This window comes from Nannospalax galili, unplaced genomic scaffold (genome assembly GCF_000622305.1).
Source record: "Nannospalax galili isolate Female #2095 unplaced genomic scaffold, S.galili_v1.0 scaffold677, whole genome shotgun sequence".
In the NCBI taxonomy this organism is placed as follows: Eukaryota; Metazoa; Chordata; class Mammalia; order Rodentia; family Spalacidae; genus Nannospalax; species Nannospalax galili.
Genome location: NW_008339584.1, coordinates 116,457 through 140,646, shown reverse-complemented (window position 1 = coordinate 140,646; position 24,190 = coordinate 116,457). Strand labels below are relative to the sequence as shown.

General features: G+C 40.7%; 1 protein-coding gene across 4 annotated transcripts in view; it reads right to left on the bottom strand.

The window, feature by feature from the left end:
* Positions 1-24,190, bottom strand: part of Nmt2 (N-myristoyltransferase 2) — a 63,665-nt gene that overhangs the window by 22,491 nt on the left and 16,984 nt on the right. The window contains exons 2-10 of one of the 4 annotated variants that reach the window (XM_008834327.3): positions 14,102-14,237; positions 13,566-13,608; positions 11,216-11,265; positions 8,747-8,891; positions 5,340-5,458; positions 5,158-5,249; positions 4,926-5,042; positions 3,093-3,263; positions 1,549-1,657 (exon numbers count right to left, since the gene is read on the bottom strand). In XM_008834327.3, the coding sequence (XP_008832549.1) occupies positions 1,549-1,657; positions 3,093-3,263; positions 4,926-5,042; positions 5,158-5,249; positions 5,340-5,458; positions 8,747-8,891; positions 11,216-11,265; positions 13,566-13,608; positions 14,102-14,237 (982 nt within the window). The remainder of the gene's footprint in view (positions 1-1,548; positions 1,658-3,092; positions 3,264-4,925; positions 5,043-5,157; positions 5,250-5,339; positions 5,459-8,746; positions 8,892-11,215; positions 11,266-13,565; positions 13,609-14,101; positions 14,238-24,190) is intronic. The other 3 variants (XM_008834329.3, XM_008834330.3, XM_008834328.3) reach the window with 3 other exon arrangements.

The window sequence follows — 24,190 nt, the reverse complement described above, 5'->3', positions numbered from 1 at the left end:
ATTGGCTTAAACATGCTGTTTCAAGCCACTCAATTTGTGACAATCTATAGTGCAAGAGATATACAATATATCATCCAACCTTTAACAAAACCCACACTAGAAAGTCCATTTAAAATTTTCATACTAAGAAAACTTTTCATATTGGGAATCTGATAGTTTAAAAAGATGATAGGGGACTGGGATAGATGGCTTCGTGGATAAAGCACTTGCTGTGCAAGCCTGAGAACTTAAGTTTGGATTCCCAGCACCCACATAAAAGCCGGTTAGGTATGTGGCCCCTTGTAATCTTAGTACTCAGGAGGCAGAGATAAGAAATCCCAGGGCAAGCTCGCTAGCTAGACCAACCAAATGCGAGTTCAACGAAAGACCCTGTCTCATTCAATAAAGTAGAGTGGCAGAGGAAGAAACTGACATCAACCTCTGATCTTCACACACATGCATGTATGTGCACCCACCCACATGTGCATCCCATATAGGAACATGCATGTATCTCTCTCTCCCCTCTCCCCTTTCCCCTCCCCCCCCCCGCCCTCTCTCTAAAACAACAAGATGACAACTTCCAGGAATGGTAGCATATGCCTGTAAGCCCAGAATTTGGGAGGCTGAGGCAGATGGTACATCTTGAGTTGAGACCAGCCTGGGCTAGACACCAAGTTCTAAGTCACCCTGAGCTGCATAGTGAGACCCTGTCTCATAATAAAAAATTAATTAATAAACTAGAAAAACAGAAAACAACTGAATACAATACTATTTTCACTCCGAGTTTCTCCTCTAAACTTAATCATTTGGTTCTATGGTGTTACGAAATCAGGAGCGGAGTGTGACATGCCTTTGATCCCAACACTCGGAGGTGGGGGCAGAGGCTGGCCAGGCCAGCTGAAACTACAGGGAGACCCTGTCTCAAATAATCAAACACATGAGAGAGAGGAGAGAGAGAGGAGAGAGGAGGGTGGGCGGAGAGAGAGAGGAAAAGAAAAGAAAAGAAGAAAAAAAAAAAGAAATTTGGCAGTTTGAATATTCTTCCCTATTCCTTAACAGGCAACAAATACTCAAAATCCCAAAATTTCTTTGACTTGCATTCAACCTCATTCAACTATAAACTCAAGAAAATTAAAAAAAAAATCTTAGGGGCTGGAGAGATGGCTCAGCAGTTAAGAACACTGGTTGTTCTTGCAGAAGACCAAGGTTTGAATCCCAGCACCCACATGGCAGCTAACAACTGTCCATAACTCCAGTTCCAGGGGATCTGACCGCCTCTTGTGTCTTCCATGGGCATTGCATGACACAGGGGCACTTACCTACATCCAGGCAATACACACATACACATAAAATAAAAATAATAACAATTTTTTAAAAATCTTGAAAAAACAAAACTGGTATTTCCAAGTGAACTCACCCTCTTTCCTAGCTCCTGAGTCCCATGCTGTTCTTTTAGTTACACCCTTCCCCAGACATAAATCCAGTTTTGTAGTCCTGCTAATAATTCATTTCTGCATTAAAAGCTTCAGTTGTTACAACTTCAAAGAGCTGCAAATGGTTCTTACTTACATCTGGAAGTCTGTAAAGCTTCATTGTTCTCTGTAAGGTCATATTTCTACTCAAGTGAGAAAATTTCACTTCTACCAGTTTTCTGGGGTTTAGGGATCGATGCCAGTACCTGAAATACAACAAAGGTGTTGAAACCTAATGTCCGGACTTTTTTAAAAAAAAACTTTGTTATTATTTTTATTTTATGTGTATGGTATATTGTCTGTGTGTACGTCAGTTTATCCATGTTGTGCAATACCCACAGAGGTCCAAAGAGGGTATTAGATACCCATAGAACTGGAGTTACAGATGGTTGTCAGCCACCATGTGGGTGCTGGAAACTGAATCTGGGTCCTCTGCAAGAGCAGCCAGTGCTCTTAACTGTTGAGCCATCTCTCCAGCCCCAATCTAATGGATTTCTAATTCTACATATTTCACTTTGTCTTAGCTTGGCTGTTCCAGAAGTATCTACTCTCTACTTATGTCATGCGAGGCACAGTGCTGGGTGCTGGCCCTTTAACTGTGTAGTATTTTACAGATAAGAAACGGACTCATTGTCTTTCATTCCTAGTAATGTTTCTTTGTTGTTTTTAAAGCTTCATCTCTTCCCCTAAAGAGAAATTTTGAAACTTCAAAACAAACAATAATCATGCCCAAGCATGTACATTTTTAGTTAGCATCAAGATTTTATGTAAAGCAATCAGGAAGCTTAAGATCATGAAAATATGTCCTAAGACTAAATAAATAGCCTTATTACAGGAAAACCAGCAAAGAAATTCATTTTGAGAAATTAACTTGAATTTCTTATATGATTTCAGTATGAATAGATAATAAATTATCTAAATTGAAATACATCTGGGATGTCTTTTTTCTGTTTATTTATGAATACTATTTTAATAGGTTATAGCAATTTTACAATTTTATCTTTTATACTATATATCAAATTTCACTCAATTTGAGCCAACAGAAATATGGGAGGGAGATAATGCTTTGATGTTTTAAATGTAGGTTAGTCCAATCACAGCCTGATTAGCGTCTCATTAGAATAACCTTTGCAAGCTTGATTAGAGTTAATGAAATCATAAACATGGAGCTCAAGCCTTCTTTCTCTTAGCAAACAAACACATCAGGACTTTTCAATGGACACAATACTATCAGATTTTCACAGCAGTTCAGTAGTGCTGCAAAGTATTGCTGAAAACTAAGTTTACATGTGGAAAGGAATAGTGCAACACTGGATGCACAATTCAAGACTCAGGACTGTAGGTTCCCCACACACACAGCACTAGTCTTTCAAATGAAACAGAGAAAGAAATTCAGCATCAGTTACAGGAAAATATTAAAAATTTATTTTTGATAACCAAATGGCTGTAGGCTATATTGAATATCAGACTCACTGGCTCTAATTTTGCTCTCCATTTCTACTAGCAACAAAATACTATACCCAGCAAACTCAAATCCCTTGAATTATACCTGAGGAGAATAATACTTCTAGCAAGATGTTAGTGAGGCCAGACACACAGGGTAAGGGGAGAAACTCCGGATTGCTGTGTGGTGCTATTTACCTGCATGTGGCTACGGGCTTAGGAAGAACCACTCCGGCAGTATACACAGCCTGAAAGATTCCTTCCAGGTTCACTCTTCTAGTGATTTCTCGAATTAACACTGGGGCTACTCGCTTTGATCTTAATTTCTTATGAACACAAAGAAAGTTGATTTCTACCATCCTCTTCACACTGACAAATAAATATGTTGAAAGTTAGAATATACTAAAAATAAATAACACCTTTAGAATATTTGAAATAAGAAGAGTGTGGAAGCCATTCTTAACATACTATTCAAGAACACTCCACTATGCAGGCACTCCACAAATTCAGACTGAACACTGTCACATTCCTCTGCTAAAACGATGAACTCTATCTAGGCCAGGGAGCCTCCACCTCTTTACTCTAATTAAAAATTTAAGACTTTAGTCTACTAAAATTTTAGAAATTGGATTGTATGTGCCTCAAAAGTTTCTGTATTTGTTTTTCCTGCCAACATATATAATTATTGCAAATAAAACCTGGGTCACTCCAGTGTACTTTGGTAAGGCGATGTTCTAGAACAGGAGACAAATTTTCAGGATTCCTGAGACGTGCGCCTTGACTGGACCGGATGCTTTTCTGAGCTACCAAAAGCCTCCTAGAGCTTCAAAGCTTGGTAATGACTCTGCTTCTAGGTACACAAGTCTTTTATTTAAATCACAGTATTCTTGAGGACACATGCTTTATCAGTAAGCCAGCCAGCCTACTATTCTGAATGGTAAACAGACCTATTACTTACTAGGTATCTGGCTTTCATAGTTGGATATGTGACTTTCTAGAGTGGAGATTGGGAACAAAAATATAATACATTTATCCTCTGGAGAAAGATTTTCACGTCTTCTAACGTTGCTAAGTAACTTTTTTTCAGAAATAACCTATTTATGGCTTTGTTTATTCTAATACGTTTGAATATATACAGGTATGTGCATGTACAAGATTGAGAGACAGAGTAGAAGAAAAATATGGAGGGAGGACAGGTGGAAAAGGAGAGGGAGGGTAGAAGAAGAACAGATGGAGGGATAGACAGACAACAATGTCCTCTTCTGGTCCAAGTTTTCCTTTACCTTTCTTCTCTTTTAAAACTAATTAATATATCTAAATTCTAGAACTTTAGGTTTATAGCAACTTGAGAAGAGAGTCCCTGTACACCCCAGCTCCTCCCACAAAATCTTACCCACTATCAACAGTCAGTAATTATTTACTTATTTACTTTGATAGTGGGAACTGAACCCAGGGCAAGCACTCTACAATTGAGCTACATCTCCAGCCCTTTCGTTTTTTTTTAGGCTTTTTTACACAGCACAAACTAGCCTAAATTTCTTGATCCTCCTGCCTTAGCCTCTGATTTGATGGGATTATAGGTGTGTACCACTATACCTGGCTTTTGCAGTAAGTAATTTTCTTTTTCTGTGTCTGGGGGTGGGGGTGAGGAGTGCATGTGGATGTGTGTGTGGAGGCCAGAAGTTAACATCGAGGGTCTTCCTTATTGGCTTTCCACATTCTTATTTTTTTGAGACATGACCTCTCACTGAACCTGGCCTGGAGCTTGTAGATTCAGCTCAACTGCCTAACCAGCAACTCCCAGGGATCTTCCTGTCTCTACCTCCCTAATTCCTGGATTACAGGCATTACAGTGCCTGGCTTCTAATACGGATACTGAGGATCGGAATTCAGGACTTCATGCTTGCACAGCAAACAGTTTACTGACTGAGTCATTACTCCTGCCCTATACCATGTAATTTTTAAGAACCCTGTTTGATTATAATTTGGGACATACACACAGACAGACAGGCACAAATTTTAATGTATTACCTGTCATAAATTCGGATGTTTGCTGGGATGGCACTTATGAAACCTACTAACTTTTTATTCGAAGACACTCGGACCCCACAGTGCCACTGCAGAAGCCAGCCCGGGGGACGCAGAGCCCTAATGTCAAGGTAGAAAAGAGAAACAAACACCAGTCAGTGTCCAAGAACCCAAACAAAACAAGACCTCCTGAGTCAACAACCTATTCAGGGGCCCTGTGACCAGTGAGACCTACCACAACAGGAACTCAGGCGAATAGTCGAAGCGGAACATATTATCATCATCTTCCACATAATTCTCATTTAACAACGTGTACAACTCCTTCAGCTAGAAGATAAAACAAGTATTCTATCTATGGTGCTCAGGAGTACATCAGAAGCAAGTTTTGTGAGTATAAATGTTGAATTAAAGTCTTACCACTTCAGCATTACTCAAGTCTAAAGTGTCCCACATGAAACCTTGTGGCAAAGAATATGGTTCTTGACGTATCTTGTCTTTATCTGGTTCAATTGCACCGTGAGATGTTATGACTTCATCTGGACAGAGAGAAAAAGGGAAGATATTAAGTTTCAAAGCATTCTGACAATCCCAAATGGTCAGCCACAGGAACAAAACCAGATTTAGGACACTTGGATTCCATATAACCTAATTAATAATAGTAACACTAATCTTGCAGTTGTATTATGTCTATAACATTAATACTAATATAACCTTGTTAATAATCACACATTCTAATAATTATTAATTAAATTATCATTTTGATTTCCTCTGGACTGAAACAGGAAAGTTAGGGGATACAAAATACCTGTTATTTTACCAGTTACCACAAAGGAGCAATTGTGTGTTACCCAGTGAATGACTTTATAAAATGATGGTGATTTCTCAGCCTCAGCCCTAGGTTGCAATACAACGCACAACACCACTGTTAAGTGATGCAGGTTTGATACAACAGCCTTAGATATGGCCTCTTTTTCTACTGCATTTCCACAAATTAGGGGTGTGTGGGGCCACAGTGACTTCTGACCCCTCTGAGCTATGAAACTTACCTACTCCAGAATGGCTACTTCTCCCTATCTTTATTGCTAGCTATGTAGTCCATGCCATCACAGTCTGGAAGGTGGGGGGACTATAGGAAGGAGAGGGACAGGGTCTTATATAGCTCAGGCTAGCCTGACACTTGCTTTGAAGCCAAAGATGACCTCGAGCTTCTGATCCTTCTGCCTCTGCCTCCTGAGTATTAGGATTATAGGCACTCACCACATGCTTAGTTGATGCAGTGCTGGGAATCAAATGCAAGGCTTTGTTTACGCTAGGCAAGCACTTCTATAAACTTAAGCTATACCCCCAGTCCCCAACTTCTCTTTTCCAATTAATCCTGTGCAGAAAGTGTCTTGAATCTGGAACAGACTACAGATGCTTTCCTGTGGCTGCAGTCTGCCTTGTCTCACATTCTCCATGGACCTTGACCACAGTGCTCAGGCCTTTGCTTGGGAGGTCTGCCCTAGTTCAGGGCCTTCCTTCCTGCTGAGGCCTTGTTCTCTGATCATTATGTATGTGGCCTGCCCCTAGGAATTTCTCAGAAGCTCACAAGTCATCTTCTCACAGCATCTTTAATGACTATAACTTTTGCTACCAAAAATATGTCCTTTCCTCTGTACCCTGTCTGGCCACTCCTCTCCCACTTTTCATCATTGCTTCTTGGCATGTGCCTCATGCTGTGCCTGACATTCAACATCTGTGGAGTAACAGCCCTGAAGGGCTTGTTGCAGAACCTTTCTACAAGAAGTGCCCAACTTGTACCAGCTCTACCCCCTTTCCTGCTTGATATTTAACTTGGTCACGTGTCTCCACAGACTTCCTCAAAGAAGTCCACATGGCCAAATCCCTAGCCCTTCCCATACAGTAGTACCAGTACTGTACCAATACAGTAGAAGACAGTTTAGTGCTTGGCTCTGACATGATATACCCAAATCAGTCCCATGCATGCAACTCCAAGCACTTGGGTGTGTTTGGACTGGATTGTGCCTCTCTCCAGACACATGGAAATAAAAATAGCCTATGCATGTTCTGCCAGAGTTCATTTTCCCCACCAGCACAGCTTCCTCACCTACTACGGCCTGTGACTATACTGAGGTGCCCACCAACAGCTCTAGCACTTGGAGAATCATGCAAGGATTTAGAAAGGGGCAAAGTAGGCTGAGCCCAAGGAAATCTTTCCCAAAGGGAGCTCTGAGGATACATGTCTGGACATGGCTTTCTTTTCTGTGAGGCAGAGAGATCTGTGAGCCACATCCAATTAAACCTAGTTCACTGAGATCAATAAATGCAAGTCCTTCAGCTAATGGTCATACAATTCAGTGGTGTCAGAAGCTTTGTAAATTCATTCTGAAGAATATCCCTCCATGGGGCTGGAGAGATGGCTCAGAGGTTAAGAGCACTGGTTGCTCTTGCAGAGGACCCGGGTTCAAGTCCCAGCACCTACATGGTGGCTAACAGCCATCTGTAACTCCATTTCCAGGAGAATCTGACGCCCTTCTTCTGACCCCTGCAGGCAGTGCATGACATGGTGCATTTACATACATGCAAGCAAAACACTCAAACACATAAAATAAAATTTCAAGAAAAGAATATCCCTTCATGGCCAAACACATTTCTAGAAGCTGAAAGAAAAAAGGCAGAGTTTACTGTTTTTAGTACTAGGGATAGACTCCAGGACCTCACACATTCTAAGAAAGCGCTCTATCGCTAATACACTCCCAGCCCTTCTTTGTTCTTTCTTTCTTTCCTACTTAGACATTTGTTTCTTTTAAGCTGTTGGGGTGGATGTGTGTGAGGGCTAATATGTTGATGCTCCAAAAATGATTACTCTTTGGTTTATATTTGATAAAATGCATTATCTGTACATAGCTGGGCTTTGAATTTTGGGTGGCAACTGATTCTTTATATGATATTCAGGACCTAGATAATAATTTTAAAGACTGGGCATAGTTTTAGGACAAAGTAGGGCATTTATGCTGTCATGAATTTTTGAACACTTTTGTGACATTTACAACACCACCTTTTCCTTAATGAGAAAGGAGTGATTACAGTATGTGTAAAAGTCTAAGTAAAATTTGATGGAGCAGGTACAACCCCAGGAACAAGACCCTGTAGCAGTTCTTTATGTGAATGGAGACCTAAAAATGCCTTCACTTTCAAGGGACATCTTTGAAATACTGGAACATTATTGAAGCAACACACCATTGTTGTTGTGTTCAAAATCCTGCTAAGAAGTATATAATAATACAATAATTCATTTCAGTGAGATAATGTGGAGACATTTTTCTGAGTCCTTTAGAATACCAGATGAGTTTAAAAATGCTAAAAACTAGTGTATAGGAAAAGCAACTTAATGAAGCTCAAAAGCAAAGAATGAAGAGAAAAGATGTATATGTACACATACATATATGTGTGTGTGCGTGTGTATATAATCTGTATACTATACTACATATACGCTATGTTATATGGCATATATACCATATATGGGTCATACTATAGAACACTGTATTCAGTTATATATCATATATATTACAATCATACAGGAAACTATAATAGGAAATTATAATATATACAATATATATTTCAAGTATAGGGAAATTGGATGATGTGATAGGGATAGGAATTAGGCTAAAATCAATGTTACTGAAAACCAATGTCAATACCTAAGTTATACTCTAAGAAGACAAACATTAACTTTTGTGTAATTTTGAATGTATGACAGAGTACTGAAGTAAGTGAAGTGACTTTTCCCACCCTAGTTTTGGAAAGAATGTAACTGAGCTTACTTAGTTTGGGTACCGGCTGTGTGTCCCAGAACTGGTATCGGCGCTTTGAGGCCTCATCAATGTTCCTGGCTGGGCCCTGGCATGCGGATAGCAGCTCCATTGCTCTCTGGATGTCCTGCAGCTTCTGAATGGGGATGGTGGGATTCTAGAAGAACAGAGACAGAGACATAGGACATGAGGAAGCAGCTACTGTAAGCAAACACAGGGCAGGTGCATGTGTACCTGCCTTGGAGCCTGTAACTCCTAAACACTGTCCATCCTTCTGGAAGCCTGCTGAAGGCCATGTAAACATATTAGGATGAAACAACTGCACTGTCACAGATTATTGCAGTACTGTGGTCTGAATGGGACACTAGTGGTTTGGAAAAGCTAAAGTATATAGAAACACCCTTCAGGATCCCACCCATCTCTGATGGTCCCACCACCATTCCTTCAGGAGGAGAAGGAAAAAAAGAGTGACATGCAGGACATGCATTACTGTCACACAGCAGCCAGGCAGCCACGAGCCTCTGTTGCGCTGTTAGGGTTAATGCTCTGCAGCAGCAATGGAGGGGCAACGGAAACAACTTCTAGAACAGAAACTTGGCAGACAAGAGAAAATTAGAGGGGAAGGAGGGGAAAGAGGAAGAAATGCGAACTTAGGGCTGAGCTGAGAAGGAAATGATTAAGAAAGGAAGCCTCTAACCCTGCTACTTCCTGCTGGACCATACCCAGCCCTCCTATCACTAACAGTCCTCTGTGGAGGAACCCTGAGACAGAAGGTGAGAAGCTCCTTTGCAAATCATGATCCCTGGCATCCACTGCTTGTTCTCCCAAGAGAATTGTGGAAAACTAGACTCCTTTTTGGGTAAGACATATTATCTATACAATGGGCAATATTTTAAAACTCCCAAATTCCTTCTCAAAGCCAGCACTCCTCATCTTCTCCAGAAGATTCCCTAGCTCTTGCTCTCCACTTTTAATTCCTCAAAGAATAATACACAGAAACTAAGACTACACTCAAAATGAGACACAGTACACAGGATTGTAGAAATCACTGGGTTGTTTTCAATATGCAAAATGACTGAGTTTAAGAATTGTGATTAAGTCGCAAAGAATACTCTCCACAGCAATTTAGAAGTGGTTGGAAGAGATCTTCAGATTTGCTACACTCATGAAGAAAGGGACAATCGACTTTCGGTGGTTTACAAACAACAGCTTTGGGCTTCTGCTTACTTTTGAGTCTGAAATCTGAGCTCTGGACAAAGCTTTTTACCTGGGAAGCTTTTGTCTGTCACAGTACAAAAACACAGGCTTGTCTTGTAGTGAGCCTTATTTACTGGTTTTCTTTAGGGTTCTTAACATTGAAATGTTTCAGGAAAGTCATGAAGTCTAAACTAGGACAGGCCAACAGCTTATTGCCTCCACTCAGTAGCCTAATAGCACAAGTCTATTACCATCACCTCCATACGCTATTTATCTTACATATTAATCAAGACAAAAATCTTAGGGCCATATCTTAATGACACATAAAAAATTCACAAAATGCTTTCCTGTTCTAACAATTACATATTTTTTTCCCTCTCTCTCTCTCTCCTCTCCCTATCTTATTTTTGGGGGTGGTACTAAGAATTGAAGCCAGGGCCACATGCATACTAGAAAAGCAATACTCTACCACTGAGCTACATCACCATACTTTCTTTATAAATGTTTCTGAGACAGTTTCATTAAGTTTCCCAGGCTGGCCTTGAAACTGTGATCTTCCTGCCCCCGTCTCTCAGGAAGAAACTGTTATAGCATGTATCATCACACCTGGCCCTGTCTGTCTGGTCTGTTTCAAATTAACAATCACTTGAACTCCCAACAACACACTCTATTAAGAGACCTACAACAGGAACTGAGGCTACAACACGGTTCAATTACTAATACTTGAAGATATATCTCAGTTCTAAAGGGACTCCAGGAAGACCACAGAGTTCATATGCTACTTAGTGTCACTGGCTGACCCTTCTGGAACCTGAAATGGCCACCTCTGACAATAGCCCAATGCTCACTATTTAAATACTTTCCAAAAACAGATGCAAATAGGCAAATTTTCAAACCTATGGTAACAAAGAAGGAAATGATGATGAATCATTTTTTATTTCTATTTTTTTCTGAGGTACTGGGGATTAATTCAAGGTAAGTGCTGAACCAGTGAGCCATACCCCAGTCTTCTTCCTCTTCTTGGAGGGGGAGACAGGGTCTCCCTAGTAGCCCCAGCTATCCTAAAACTTACTATGTAGACCAGGCTGGCCTCAATCTCACAGAGATCCACCTGCCTCTGCCTCTGAGTGCTGGGATACATATACAACCACCACGCTAACCTAACTTTTTTTTTTTTTTTTTTTAAGTTAAGGTTTCCCTATGTACAGGCTGCCCTCAAAATCACAATCCTCCTGCCTAGGCCTCCTGGGTGTTGAGATTACAGGCGGGCGCGACCACGCTCACCTTATGATACATTCTTAAATCTATCCATTCACCTTCCACAGTATCACCACCTGAGGAGAAAGGTGAGAATGTGTGTTAGCCCCCAGTTACTGATCACTGTTACAGTCTCAGAAGAGGCAAGTATTCCTCCTTCTTTCCACATTTACTTCCTTTGGAATACTAAATATCAACTACATTCTTTGACCGTTATTTTCCAAATTGAATGCCTTGGGAAGAATGTCCAATTCCTCTGCCACCAAAAAGTCTGTAAGAAAGGGTTGGGGGTGTGTCTCAGGTAGTACAGTGCTTGCCTAGCATGCAGAGGCCCTGGGTTCAATCCCAGCACCATATGTACACATGTGTGCAAAACACACACACACACACACACACACACACACACACACCCTCTCTCTATATATAAATCCAGACAAATATTCAAAAAAAAAAATTTTTTTTTGTCTTTTTTGAGATGGTCTCCCGATAGCCCCAGCTGGCCTGGAACTTGCTATGTAGACCAGGCTGGCCTTGAACTCACAGAAATCAGCCTGCCTCTGCCTCCCGAGTGTTGGGATTAAAGGCATGCGCCACCACACCCGGCTCAAATATTATTTTAATTTTAGTCCTTGAGTGTAGACCAGAATATTGTCTAAATGCAGTTCACTGTAATGTTATTGCATTATCTACAGCTGGCATAAATTTGAGGGAAAAAAGCCTTAGGTTAAAAAAAAAAAAAAAAAAGTAGTGAAGAGAAACCCACATTAAAAGACTGTTGATCAGTTCTCCTATTTTTCTGTTTGTCTGTTTCGCTTCTTTGAAATAGGGACTCCCTATAGCCCCAGCTGGCCTGGAACTCACTATGTAGACTAGGCTGGCTTAGATCTCTTGGAGATCCACCTGCGTCTGCCTTCCAAGTGCTGGGATTAAAGACATGTGCCACCACATTGGCTAGCTCCTAATTTTTTTTTTAATATTTTACTATTTTTATGTTATGTGTATGAGTGTATTGTCCGCATGTAGGCAAATGTACCTGTGTTGTGCAATGCCTGCAGAGGACAGAAGAGGCTGTCGGATCCCCTGGAACTGGAGTTATGGACAGTTGTTAGGTGCCATGTGGGTGCTAGGATTTGAACCTGGGTCTTCAGCAAGAACAACCAGTGTTTTGGGGTTTTTTGTTTTTTTTTTCCTTTTTTTGGGTCTTTTTGAGACAGGGTCTCCCTGTAGCCCCAGCTGGCCTGGATTTGCTATGGAGACCAGGTTGGCCTCAAACTCACAGAGATCTGCCTGCCTCTGCCTCCTGAGTGCTGGGATTAAAGGTGTGCACCACCATGCCCAGCCTACAACAACAATCAGTGTTCTTAATCACTGAGCCATCTCTCCAGCCCAGCTCCTAATTTTTAAAAGAGAAACTCTCTACCAGATAATGCTAACAGTTCCTCTCACTCAATTGGCTGCAGTTTCCTTATGAGTGCCAGGAGCAGAGGACGTGCTTAGAATCCCTAAAGGTTGAGGCATGGGTGGAAGCCAATGGCATGGTAGAAGCAAAGAGCTGCCCACAACTGCAGGTAAGTGATGCATTCATTTGCTGAAGCAACATTAAGAAATGGGAGGAAAATTTGTAAGCTGCTGGTGGTATCCTGAGTTAGCTTGGAAGTTATATCTAGTGTTATATTTACCACCCCAGACCAAGTAGAAATGCTAGGGAGACTCTACTTTGCTCTCTCCCCAACAATCACTCAGCACAAAACTGAGGGAAGCAATTACTCCCAGAGGCTCCTGGTTCTTTCACGTAAAGCAAGTATCAACCACAAAACTATCCAGATTTATTCACTTGACATAATATAAACTCTGTGTGAGAAACACTTAAATTCACACAACTTGTAGGATAGTAACATCTGTTATAGGCACTGTGCTTTAAATCGTACAAAACACCTTCACAAAAAAGATCTCACTTTAATTTCATGACAGTTCTATAGGCTGAGGGAAAGAATGGAGCCATGGCCAAGCTCAAGTCTTGGGCTAGCTTGCCTAGGAAAGTTTATTTAGAGCTCAACTATTAAAATCATCTTTTTTGTTATGTTTCTAATTCTGTCCCTTTTGGCTCTGGGTTTCCTGCATCACCAGGGCTATATTCTCCTGTGTGACAGGGAGGTGGGTTTCCACAAATGGGGGTGACTGCTACCGGCACCACTAGACACATCTACAGCACAACTAGGCCTCCGTTCAGTAAGTTATGTGCCAACATAAGACCCAGCTGGACAACAACAACAGGGGTGTCTTAAAGGAGGATGCTAGGAGGTGTTCCCCACCCTTGGCAATGGCATGAGAAACAGCCACTGCAGACCAGGCTGATTCCAATTCAACGAAGACTTACCCATGGCTGCTCCCGCTGAAATCTGCTGCCAGATGGTGTTGTGCTATGCAGGTAATTAGACAGACACCCAGAAAAATTAAAATGTGAATATCTTCTGAACTAAAAGTAATCAAATATTAAGTGTAACTTCAAAACAAACCAAAAAAAAACCAAAAACACCAAAAAAAACAAAACTAAACCAAAACAAAACATACCCCCACCTAACAGACTCCCAGTGAGACTTTCTTCTAAACTATGAGCTAAATACTATGACACAGAGAAACAGGTGACAACACACACACACACACACACACACACACACACACACACACACACATACAGAGAGAGAGAGAGAGAAGTCCAGTATGTACCTCTTGATTATGTGGGTTCCACAGTCAGGTTTCAGAGAGGCTGTAAATACCCTCCAGTTACTAGTGCCATTCAACACAATCACAACAAAACACTAGCTAGACATCTAGCCCAAAGTACACTATGCTGCCCAAACCTATCTCATCTGTATCAGGAACCACAACAGTAGCAAGGAAACAGGCTCTCACTTTTGAAGACTGCTGAATTTTAATCTCCTGGGAATCAGATGCAGAGTCAGACTTGGTGCCCCCAGAATTTGGCTTCTCCTTTTTTCTCTTCTGTTTCTTCTTTTTCTTTTTGGCTCCCAAATCCCCTCCAGGACTTCTGCAGGAAATGCAAGGAGGGTAAAACAAACCAAGGAAGTCATTACATAAAATTGAGTTGCATAAAAGCTACCACTTAGAAAAACACATGTAATCTACGCAGTAAAAAACAACTTCCTTAAGAGTGTAAGATACGAAGGGTGTTGGACTAAGATGTCCAGGTGAGAACATTACTCCTTGCTCTGTTACATGGCTCTCAGACACCTTCTAAGCAGGAAAAACATAGCGACAAACCACACTTATAACGGAAGCCAAACAGCTTTCATGGTTACTCCTACTCTACAAATCTACTTTTCACTCAGCCTTTAAGAAGGACATGTATATAAGTTCCATTATAAGCAAGCCTTAAATCCCAGCACTTGGGAGGCAGAGGCAGGTGGATCTCTGTGAGTTCAAGGTCAGCCTGATCTTCTACATAGCCAGTTCCAGGCCAGCTCGGGCTACAGGAAGATCCTATCTCAAAAAGACAAAAAAAAAAAAAAAAAAAAAAAAAAAAAAAAAGGTTCCATTATAGATATAGCTCTTTAGGATCACAAACCATTTATTTATTTTTCTTCTTTTTCCTTTATTACTGTTGTTATGCAATGCTCAGTTTTGCACATGCTAGACAAGCATCAACCACTAGTTACCCCAGCACATCACACTATTAATCTCAAAGCAACAGAAACAAAAGAAACTGGTTTTCTACAGATGAGGACTTTTCTCCTGATAAAGATTTTTAGGAGGGTAACAATAAAAATCTCTGGGCCCACATGGTGGCAGGAGAGAACTAACTTCTTCCAGTTGTCTTCTGATCTCTACACAAAAGCTTTAGCATGTGTTATGAGCACACACACAAAATCAATAAAAATTTTATTTAAAAAATTTTAAGTCCCTAAGTGACAAAAACATCATGAGGCAAGGTATTTCCATTTGGAATCCTTCACGCTGCTGTCTTCTGAAAAAGAATAAAGAAAAAAAAGAGGGGCTGAACTGATGGCTCAGCATTTAAGAACACTGGCTGTTTTTGCATAAGACCTGGGTTCATATCCCAGCACCCACATGGCAGCTAACAACTGTCCATAACTCCAGTTCCAGGGGATCTGATAGCCTCTCTGTCCTTCGTGGGCATTGCATGACACAAGTGCACTTACCTAAATGCAGGCAATACATGCATACACATAAAATAAAAATAATAATAAATTTTTTTTAAGAAAGACAAAAAAGAGCGAGAAGGTACAGATTAAAATTTTCCATTTCTTTGGGCTTGTTCTACCATAAGTTTCCTAGAAGATAAATTAAAATTTAGCATCAGAGATCACTTTTGCCCCATGTAGGCGAAGTAATGAAAACAACAGGTTCTGTCCCACTGTTGTAAATCAACCAACTATCTGTCCCTCCTCATTTTCCTTCTTGATTTCTACCTAATTAACACAAATATAGTCACCCTCCAACTCAGGTGCCATTAATGTGTGTATATGTGTGTGTGTGTGTGTGTGTGTGTGTGTGTGTGTATAAAATGATACTGTCCCTCAAAGATCATCACTAGTTTTTCTGGTATACCTGTTTCCAAAATTATCTTCTCTAAGCATTTCCCTATCATGTTCCAACAAAAACTGAACCTTAAAACTAACATTTCAAACCTTGCCTGCTTCCCTCCTTCCACCTGCCAGTGCTTCTTGGGACTCTTTCAGGATATACTGAGCTACCTCATTTCTCAGCAGCTGAGATCATCCCTCTGTGGAGAATAGTCAAGTTTTCTGATATTCTTACTGAGAAAGGTTGCTGCTGCAACATTTCCATACCTCTATCTTTCTGTATTGGGGCTGGTTTGTTCACAAGGGAAATGCTAGGTCAAAGGGCATCACACTTTGAGTTTTGTAAATAATTAAGACTCTCCCCCTAAATACTGAACAAATTTTCACTCATAAATAGGAAATCAGTATGAATGTCCCTCCAACTTTAGCAGTATTGTATTTTGTACCATTCTTTCTCATCTGGCATTGTAAAATAACTCTTTGTGCAGACTTCTTTTAAACATTCACTCAGGACTGAGACTATACATTTTTCCTTATGTGTATGTGTGGATAAAAGTGTGTGAGTACACATTTTTGCATATTCATGTGAAGGCCCAAAGTTTCTGCAGGGTGTCTTCCTTGACTGTTCTCTACTTTATTGAGACAGTCTCTTGCTGAACCCAGGGCTCACTAATTCCAGCTTGCCTAGCTAGCTAGCTTGTTCTGAAGATCCCCAATCTGCCTCCAGAGTGCTAGAATTACAGACAGCTGCCATGCTTACCCAGCTTTTAAAAAAATTTTTATTATTTTTATTTTGTATGTGTATGAGCGTATTGTCTGCGTGTGCATCTGTGTCATGCAATGCCCGCATAGGTCAGAAGAGTACGTCAAATTCCCCTGGAACTGGAGTTACAGATGGGTTGTTAGCCGTCAAGTGGGAGCTGGGAATTTAATACAGGTCCACTTTAACAACAGCCAGCGCTCTTAACCACTAGGCCATCTCTCCAACCCCCTGCCCAGCTTTTAATAGGTCCTGGGGATCCAAACTCTGGTCTTCATACTTGCATAGCAATTGCTTTATCCACTAGCCATCTTCCAGCTGCACTTTTAAGCCTCATACAAGCCCTAAGAGTGAGATATGAGTTTATGTTTATATTATCTGGTTTGTGTCTGTTATTTAGATCACAAATATTTTGTACTCAGTTTAATTTTTTTACTTTATTGTATCTTTTAAAAAGTATCATATAATCTAATATTTAATTTTTTTCCTTTGTGGTTTTTCTTGCTTTTAAATCTTGTTTACAAAAGTTTTCCTATTCTACAATTACAAAAATGCCCTTCTATGCTTTTTTTTTCTGTTATTTTAATGGTTTTTGAGAAAATGTTAGCTTCCTGACTCATTTGGAATAAAATGTATACATGTATTGTACTATGCCTTTTAAAAATATTTTATTATTCTTATTTTTTATGTGTATAAGTGTATTGCCTGAATATAAGTACACCTGTGTCATGCAGTGTCTGCAGAGGTCAGAAGAGGGTGTCAGATCCCCTGGAACTAGAGTTATGGATGGTTGTTAGCTACCATGTGGATGCTGGGAACCAAACCTGGGTCCTCTGCAATAGCAGTCAGTGTTCTTAACTGCCAAGTCATCTCTCCAGCCCCTGTACGTATCCTATACCTTTAACATTTTAAAAACACGTACAGATCTATAATCTTGACTATTCAGGAGGCTGAGGCAGGAAGTCAGCAAGTTTAATACCTGCCAGGGATATAAAGCAAGTTCAAGGCCAAGATGGGCAAAGTTCCTAAGACTCTGTCTCAAAAGAAAACAAAATTACAAAGAGTATGTGGATCAACTGTGTAGCACTTGTCTAGGAAGCAAATAACTGTGAGTTCAATGCCTAGTGCTGCAAAAAAGAAAAAAGAAAAAGGCCATAAATACAAGAGATTGCCACTATAACAGAACTTGTAAATATAGGGGCCAAACTGCATTACCCAAAGACTAATAGCAGACAGACTAAGCATTATGTAAAACTACTTACTGGATACTCACTTTCTACAACTCCATAGTGAGGTGTGTTTGTCAGATACTGTGGTGCAAGGAGATTTAGAACAAGTTCATAAATTCTTGGAAACATCTTACATAGAGAGCTGTGGTCTCTTCCCCTTCCCTTGGATCTAGGTGACCTTTTGACTTGTTTTGACCACAATGAAGGTGACAATGTGTGATTGCTAGGTCACAACAGGTCACACCTTTCCTACTTCTCTTGAATACTGTCTCCCTTGAAACATGCCACAGTGAGCCACATGTACATACCCTGGTTGAGTCAGAAACTGAGCTCCTTGCCAACAACAGCTAGTATCAACAGTTAGCATCTTCTGAGTGAGCCACCCAAGTCCAGCTCAGGAAGGCTTGACCTGAATGCAGCCCTATCAAAGTCAGTCTGCAACTGTGAGACCCTGTATTAATTACTTTTGTGCTGCTGTGACCAAAACAAGACAAAGGCTGAATGTATGGCTGACTGACTCAGAGGAACACCCCTAGGTTAATTTTCCATACTGTTTTTACACATATGCCTTTCCCTCTGCCACCCTCCTTTCCTTCACTTTCTTGCTAACTGCAAGTCATTCAAGATTCAGGCCAAGCATCACCTCCTTGGAGAAAGCTTGTTGCTCTTTGCCTTGGCTTGAATCAGGTACCCTACTCCAGTGCTTGCTGTGCTCTGAGTATCTTTCCTTGCTCCACATTTTATACTCGGGCTGTATGCTTTTCTCACTACAGGGTGCTCTTTAAAATGTGCAGTAGACATTATCTCCTCTCAGTGAGCACCAGATGGCAACATAAAGAACATACCATTATTGCTTCATGCTAGGCCAGGGCAGGCAGAATGCATTAACCAAAAGCTTATAGGTAAGTGCATTTAAGAGTCATATACTCAAATTGGGCATGGTGACACGTACCTGTAATCCTAGAATGTGGGAGGTAGAGGCAAAAGGATCAGTTGTTCAAGGACAGCCTCAGCTTCATACTGAGCTGGAAACCAGCCTGGGCTACACAAAACCGTGTCTTAAAAGCAAAGCCATATGTTCTCTTTTGGCTGTTTTTACCTTCATTGTCAAGCCTTACAGTCTTGAGTCATAGAGCCCAGGTCCCTGGGTGGATCAGACATTGAAGGATCTTGTCTTTGTGCAGCATGAGAGAGAAACACACCTTTGCTGACATGAACACCAGAACTGTGAGGTTGTCTATTACCACTTCATAACCTGGAATACCCTAGCCAGTACAAAGTCCTAACCTTCATGCCCAGTATCAAGGTTATAGAGGGATTCCTTTTTCCATCAGTTACTTATATATTAAATAAACATTTAAATGTAAAATGGATAATTCACTCTGTAAATTCAAATGAAAAAGTACATGTGGCTACATATTCATATTTCCCTGTTCCTAATCCTAAAATAGAAAGCAGTGTTCATCACTAAAGATCCATTAAGACTTTGTCAAGTGGTACCCTAGTACTCTAAAAATAGTAACACATTCCCACCCCAAAATGAGCAGTTTATTTTCATCAGTAGACTTGAATTTGTACTATCACGATGTTTACATTTAAAATCATCCAGTGACTAAGGGTGCTCATAAATATCTGACTAGCAACTAGGCTTAAGCATATCACAGCCAGGTACTGGAGCTGGAAATATGCTGTAGATATGCATGGTTTTGAATATTCTAATTTGGAGCAAGGTTATTTTAGGCTTTCCTTCCTCGATGTGCTCAAGCTGGCACCTTACAAAATGGTGACTTTGCTGTGCTGTTGTATGATCCATGTGTGAATGTGTAAGTGTGTGCATGGGATTGAATAATCAATCTATGCTGTGGTCCTGAAGGTCCCTAATACCTTTCGCTAGTAGGCAGTAATAACAAATGCCTTCTGAATAAGAGTGGGGTGGGTGATTATGTATCTCTAGGTAGCTCTAATCACATAGTGCCAGGCTTTAGGCAAATCACCCCTGAAAGTAAGTTTCCCCTACTTTTGTTGTAAAAATTATTGTACCTAGTGGAAAGTGTTCTCTGGATTTCTACTTGGCGTTTAGCATTGTGTTGAGTTCATAGGGCAGCTGAAGAAATGATGTGTCCTTGCCTCCTAAGCCAGGAACTACCCCTCTCTTAACAGCACCCTTAACTATGGCTGGTAAAGGCTTTTCTAGAAATCATCAGAAGCAGCTCAGTCCAAAGGATCTCCAGATTCCTGTTGCTTTCTTATAGAGGGGTATGGAATGAGTGGAAATAACTGGTGTATATACTTGGAACTCTGTAAAAATATGTCCAATGTACAATCCAGAAATTTTTGTCCTGTCTAAGTTTTCTCTAAAGCAGATAATTTTTAAGAAGCTGTAGTGGATTAGAAACATCACAAAACAAAGTAACAACAAAAACCCACCAGACTATTTCACAAAAAATTTCTTAAATAAGTTTTATCACCTAGGATATAAATTAGGGCAGTGTACAATGAAATTTTCCATTAATTAAAAATTTTAAATTAATAAATACAACTTGCCAAAACTCCCTCCCCAAACCAATAATTGCTAAAATTATACTTTTCGTATTTGTATAATAAAATGCACTCACATTTATTAACCCTAGTTTACAAAGTTTTCCCTTCCCTTTCTCATGTGAACATTAAAGTTGGCAAAGAGGTACAAAAATTGTCACTAAATGAATAATCTCTCCTCCAAATAACCACACACACTCCAACTTCCCATCCTTGACTAAGAATGAGCTACATTTCCATTCCTCAGAAGTCTTAAAGAAACTAGAATGGGGAGTAAGAGCTGACAAGTGTTATGTCTTCACAGGACTAGAGTAACTACAATAAAAAAATATAGTGAAGGCCTAGACATGGTGTGACACACCTGTAATGCCAGCATTCAGAAGATGAGGCAAAAAGGATCACACATTTGAGTGCAGCCTGGTCCTCAAAATACAACTACTGGTACTACTAGTAATAATACATAGGGGCTGAAGAGCTGACTCAGAGGTTAAGAGTATTTGCTGCTCTTGCAGAGGACCTTGTTTTTGTTGCCAGTATCACAACCACAACCACCTGTAACTCCAGCTCCAGGGTTCCAACGCCCTCTTCAGACTTCCACAGGCACCTGTACACACATGGTACACATACAGGCACACACACATACACACAAATAAAAATAAATGTAATAATAATAATAATAATGATAATAATAGTAAGCAATTACATAGACAAACTGGAACTGCTCAGAATTCAAAACAGTAGGCATTTTGGAATTCCTGGGAGTTCCTCAGAACTTAAAAAATTTTATTTATCTATGTATCTCTGTGTGTATATGTGAGTGTATGCACATGTATGTGGGGGTGTGCATACCTGTCTGTGCATGGAGAGAGGCCAGAAGAAGGTATCAGGTGTTCTCTTCCATGACTCTCTGCCTAGTCCTTCCAGGCAAGGTCTCTCCCTGTACCTGGGGCATACCATTTTTTTCGCTAGGCTAGAAGCCAGCAAGTCCCAGCAATCCTCCTGTCTCTGCTCACTTTGGAGCTACAGTTACTATGTGGTTGCTGGTATCTAAACTCTGGTCTTCATGATTGTGGAGCAAGTGCTTTTAACCACTGAGCCATCTCTTTAGTCCATTTCAACACTGACTCCTGATATAACTCAGCAATTATATTCTCCAGTTTCTAATAAAATTAAGACATAAGTCTATATAGAAACTTGCACATGAACATTCATAGCAGCCTTATTCATAATGGTCCCCAAAGGGAAAAAACTCAAACGCCCATCAACTCATAAATGGATAAGGAACATGTGGTATATCCATTCAATGAAATATTATTCAAACATTAAAAATGAGGCACTTATACACACTACAAGGATGAATTAAGTGGAGGAAGTCAGTTATGTAAAATCCACATAGTATACAGTTCCATTTTAATAAACTATCCAAACTGGCAAAGCACAGGAAAAGAAAGCAGATTTGTGGTTGTTAACGGCTGAGCAGAAGGAGGGATGGCTAATATTGACTGTCAACTTGACAGGATCTAGAAATACAAGAGACAAGCTTCTGAGCACATCAGTGAAAGACTACCTAGATCATCCTAAATGTAGGTGACACGATTCCATGGACTGGAGTCCCAGACTGCGTAAAAAGGAGAAGCAAACTCAGTGTCAGCAGCCACCAACTGTTCCGCCTGCCTTACCTTCTCTACCATGATGAACTGCATTTCCTCCAACTAAAAGCAAAAACAAAGCCTTTCCTTCTTTAACCTGCTTTTTTCAGGTATTTTGTCACAACAGAAAAGTAACTACTACAGAGACTTCGGGGATGGATTAGCTCAGGGATGTGGGTTTCTTTCTAGGGTGATGAAAATCAATTCGAAAATTGTGGTGATTAGTGCACAACTCTGTGAATGTTATAAAAGCCACTAAATGGCACACTTTCAATGGATAAACTGTACGGTATGTGAGTTGTATTTCAGAAAGACTATTTTAACAATTAACTGGTGAAACTCCTATGCCTAGGGCAGCAGGATGGGGGAAGGCCTCAACAGACCTATGGTCAGCAAAAGGCTTACGTAACTCGGGTTTGCTTCCTCCAATAATCCAGAGTCTCTGAAGGGAAGCATGACAGACAGAAAGAGATGGCATAAGGCTGAGTAGGCTTCAGGATTAAAAAAAAAAAATCTTGCTCAGAAAGACTCCACATGGAAATTCAAGGAAGAAAATGAGATTCAAACTCCTGTGTTTGAAGTTGATTACTAAGTTCAGAAATTTAGTTATGGAAATCCTATTGTCCTTTCATAAAAATCTCTCCAGCTTTAAGAGGAATTCCATTTCTAAACAACCTAAACGTCGCTCAGCTGACAAATGGTTAATGAAAATGTGGTACAACTACTTAATGGAGTTCTACTCAGCAGTAAGAAAAGATAATTTTATGAAATTAGCAGGTAAATGGATGGAGCTAGAGAGTGTTATATTAAGTGAAGTAACACAAATATAGAAAAGCAAGTGACATATGTTCTCCCTCATTTGTGGATTGTAGCACCAAACCCTAATTAATATACAGAGGCTACTGCAGAGTTGTATATCTGGTCAGGCACAGAGAACATATGCCTGGGAGATGCCCAGTACTAGGTGACACATCTGTAGTCGAATCTCTAAAACTAAGGCTCATGGAACATAAGAGGTAAAGAGAGGGCTAATGCACACCTCAGCTCTCACCAGTGAGGCTTCCATGACCATCAGAGTACGATGCACACAGAAGGCCACAACTGGCCAAGTTTTGGTGAATTAGTGACTGTAGAGTATAGGATGGGACTACTATATGGAACCTCACCCACCCACAGCTCAGGGACCATTGTAGAAGAGGAGGCGGAAAGATTCTAAGAACCAGGTCTGGTTCATGAACACAGGGAGGTGGAGGCTTCCAGGTCACTGGAGGCTTGCTTATGTGAGCCTGTGGCAGCAGTGGCATTGAGCTTGGGACCCATGTCAGCTCAATTAAACAAGGGCCCAAAGGGGGGGCGGTGAGAAATAGGTGGTGGGCCAGCACTAGATTGAAAACTATCTGAGTCTGATTGCTGCTGGATGAGGGAAGAGTATGACTTACACATGACTGACTAGACTCCAGTGGATGTATTTACGCTGAAGAACATTTGGGTACAAACACCTGACTGAACAGGACTCAGCATGTATGGCAAAGTGCAAAGGGTTCCATGGGGGTACAGGAGAAGCATGGACGGGGGAGGGGGTCTGGATTTGAGTGGGAAAATGTATGAAATTTTAAAAGCTCAATTGAAAAAAAAGAATTCCATTTCCTCTTCTCTGGGATTTCATAAAGGTCCAGAAATAGGTTTTCAATCTTGCTACACTGAGCTGGATGGAGATGGGAAAGAGGGTAGAATCCTGGACCCAGTTTCGGACCCACATAAGAACCAATGCACTCCTCCTCAAACCTCACATAAGAACCAATGCACTCCTCCTCAGCTATGGAAAGGTAAAATACTGAACTTGATAACGCATTTCAAGCATGTGTCCATCGAACTGATGGCAGGATTTACTGGAAAAAAACAGTGGAATAGAGCTTCAGAAGCATTTCAGTGTGTCCAGGATGCCCACAAAAATCCATTCTGCTTCTCTCTGGACTCAGGGTTAAACACCATTCCCAGTTCCTGTCAATCAGGTGCAGCTGCTGAGTTCTAGTCACTGAACCATGACTGGAAATGGTGTCTGTACTTCCTATTGGCTCTGCCATGTTTTTCCTTTCCTTGTGCTGATGAGATGTGGATGTAGGTTGAGGTAACAGAAGATAGCCAGCCACACACTGGGTTCTGAATGACGGAAACAACAAGAGCCTCCTTCACCAGGCTTCAGGACACCAGCCCAGGACAGATACATGGATAGGAAAGAAACTCCCATGGGGTTAGGGTCT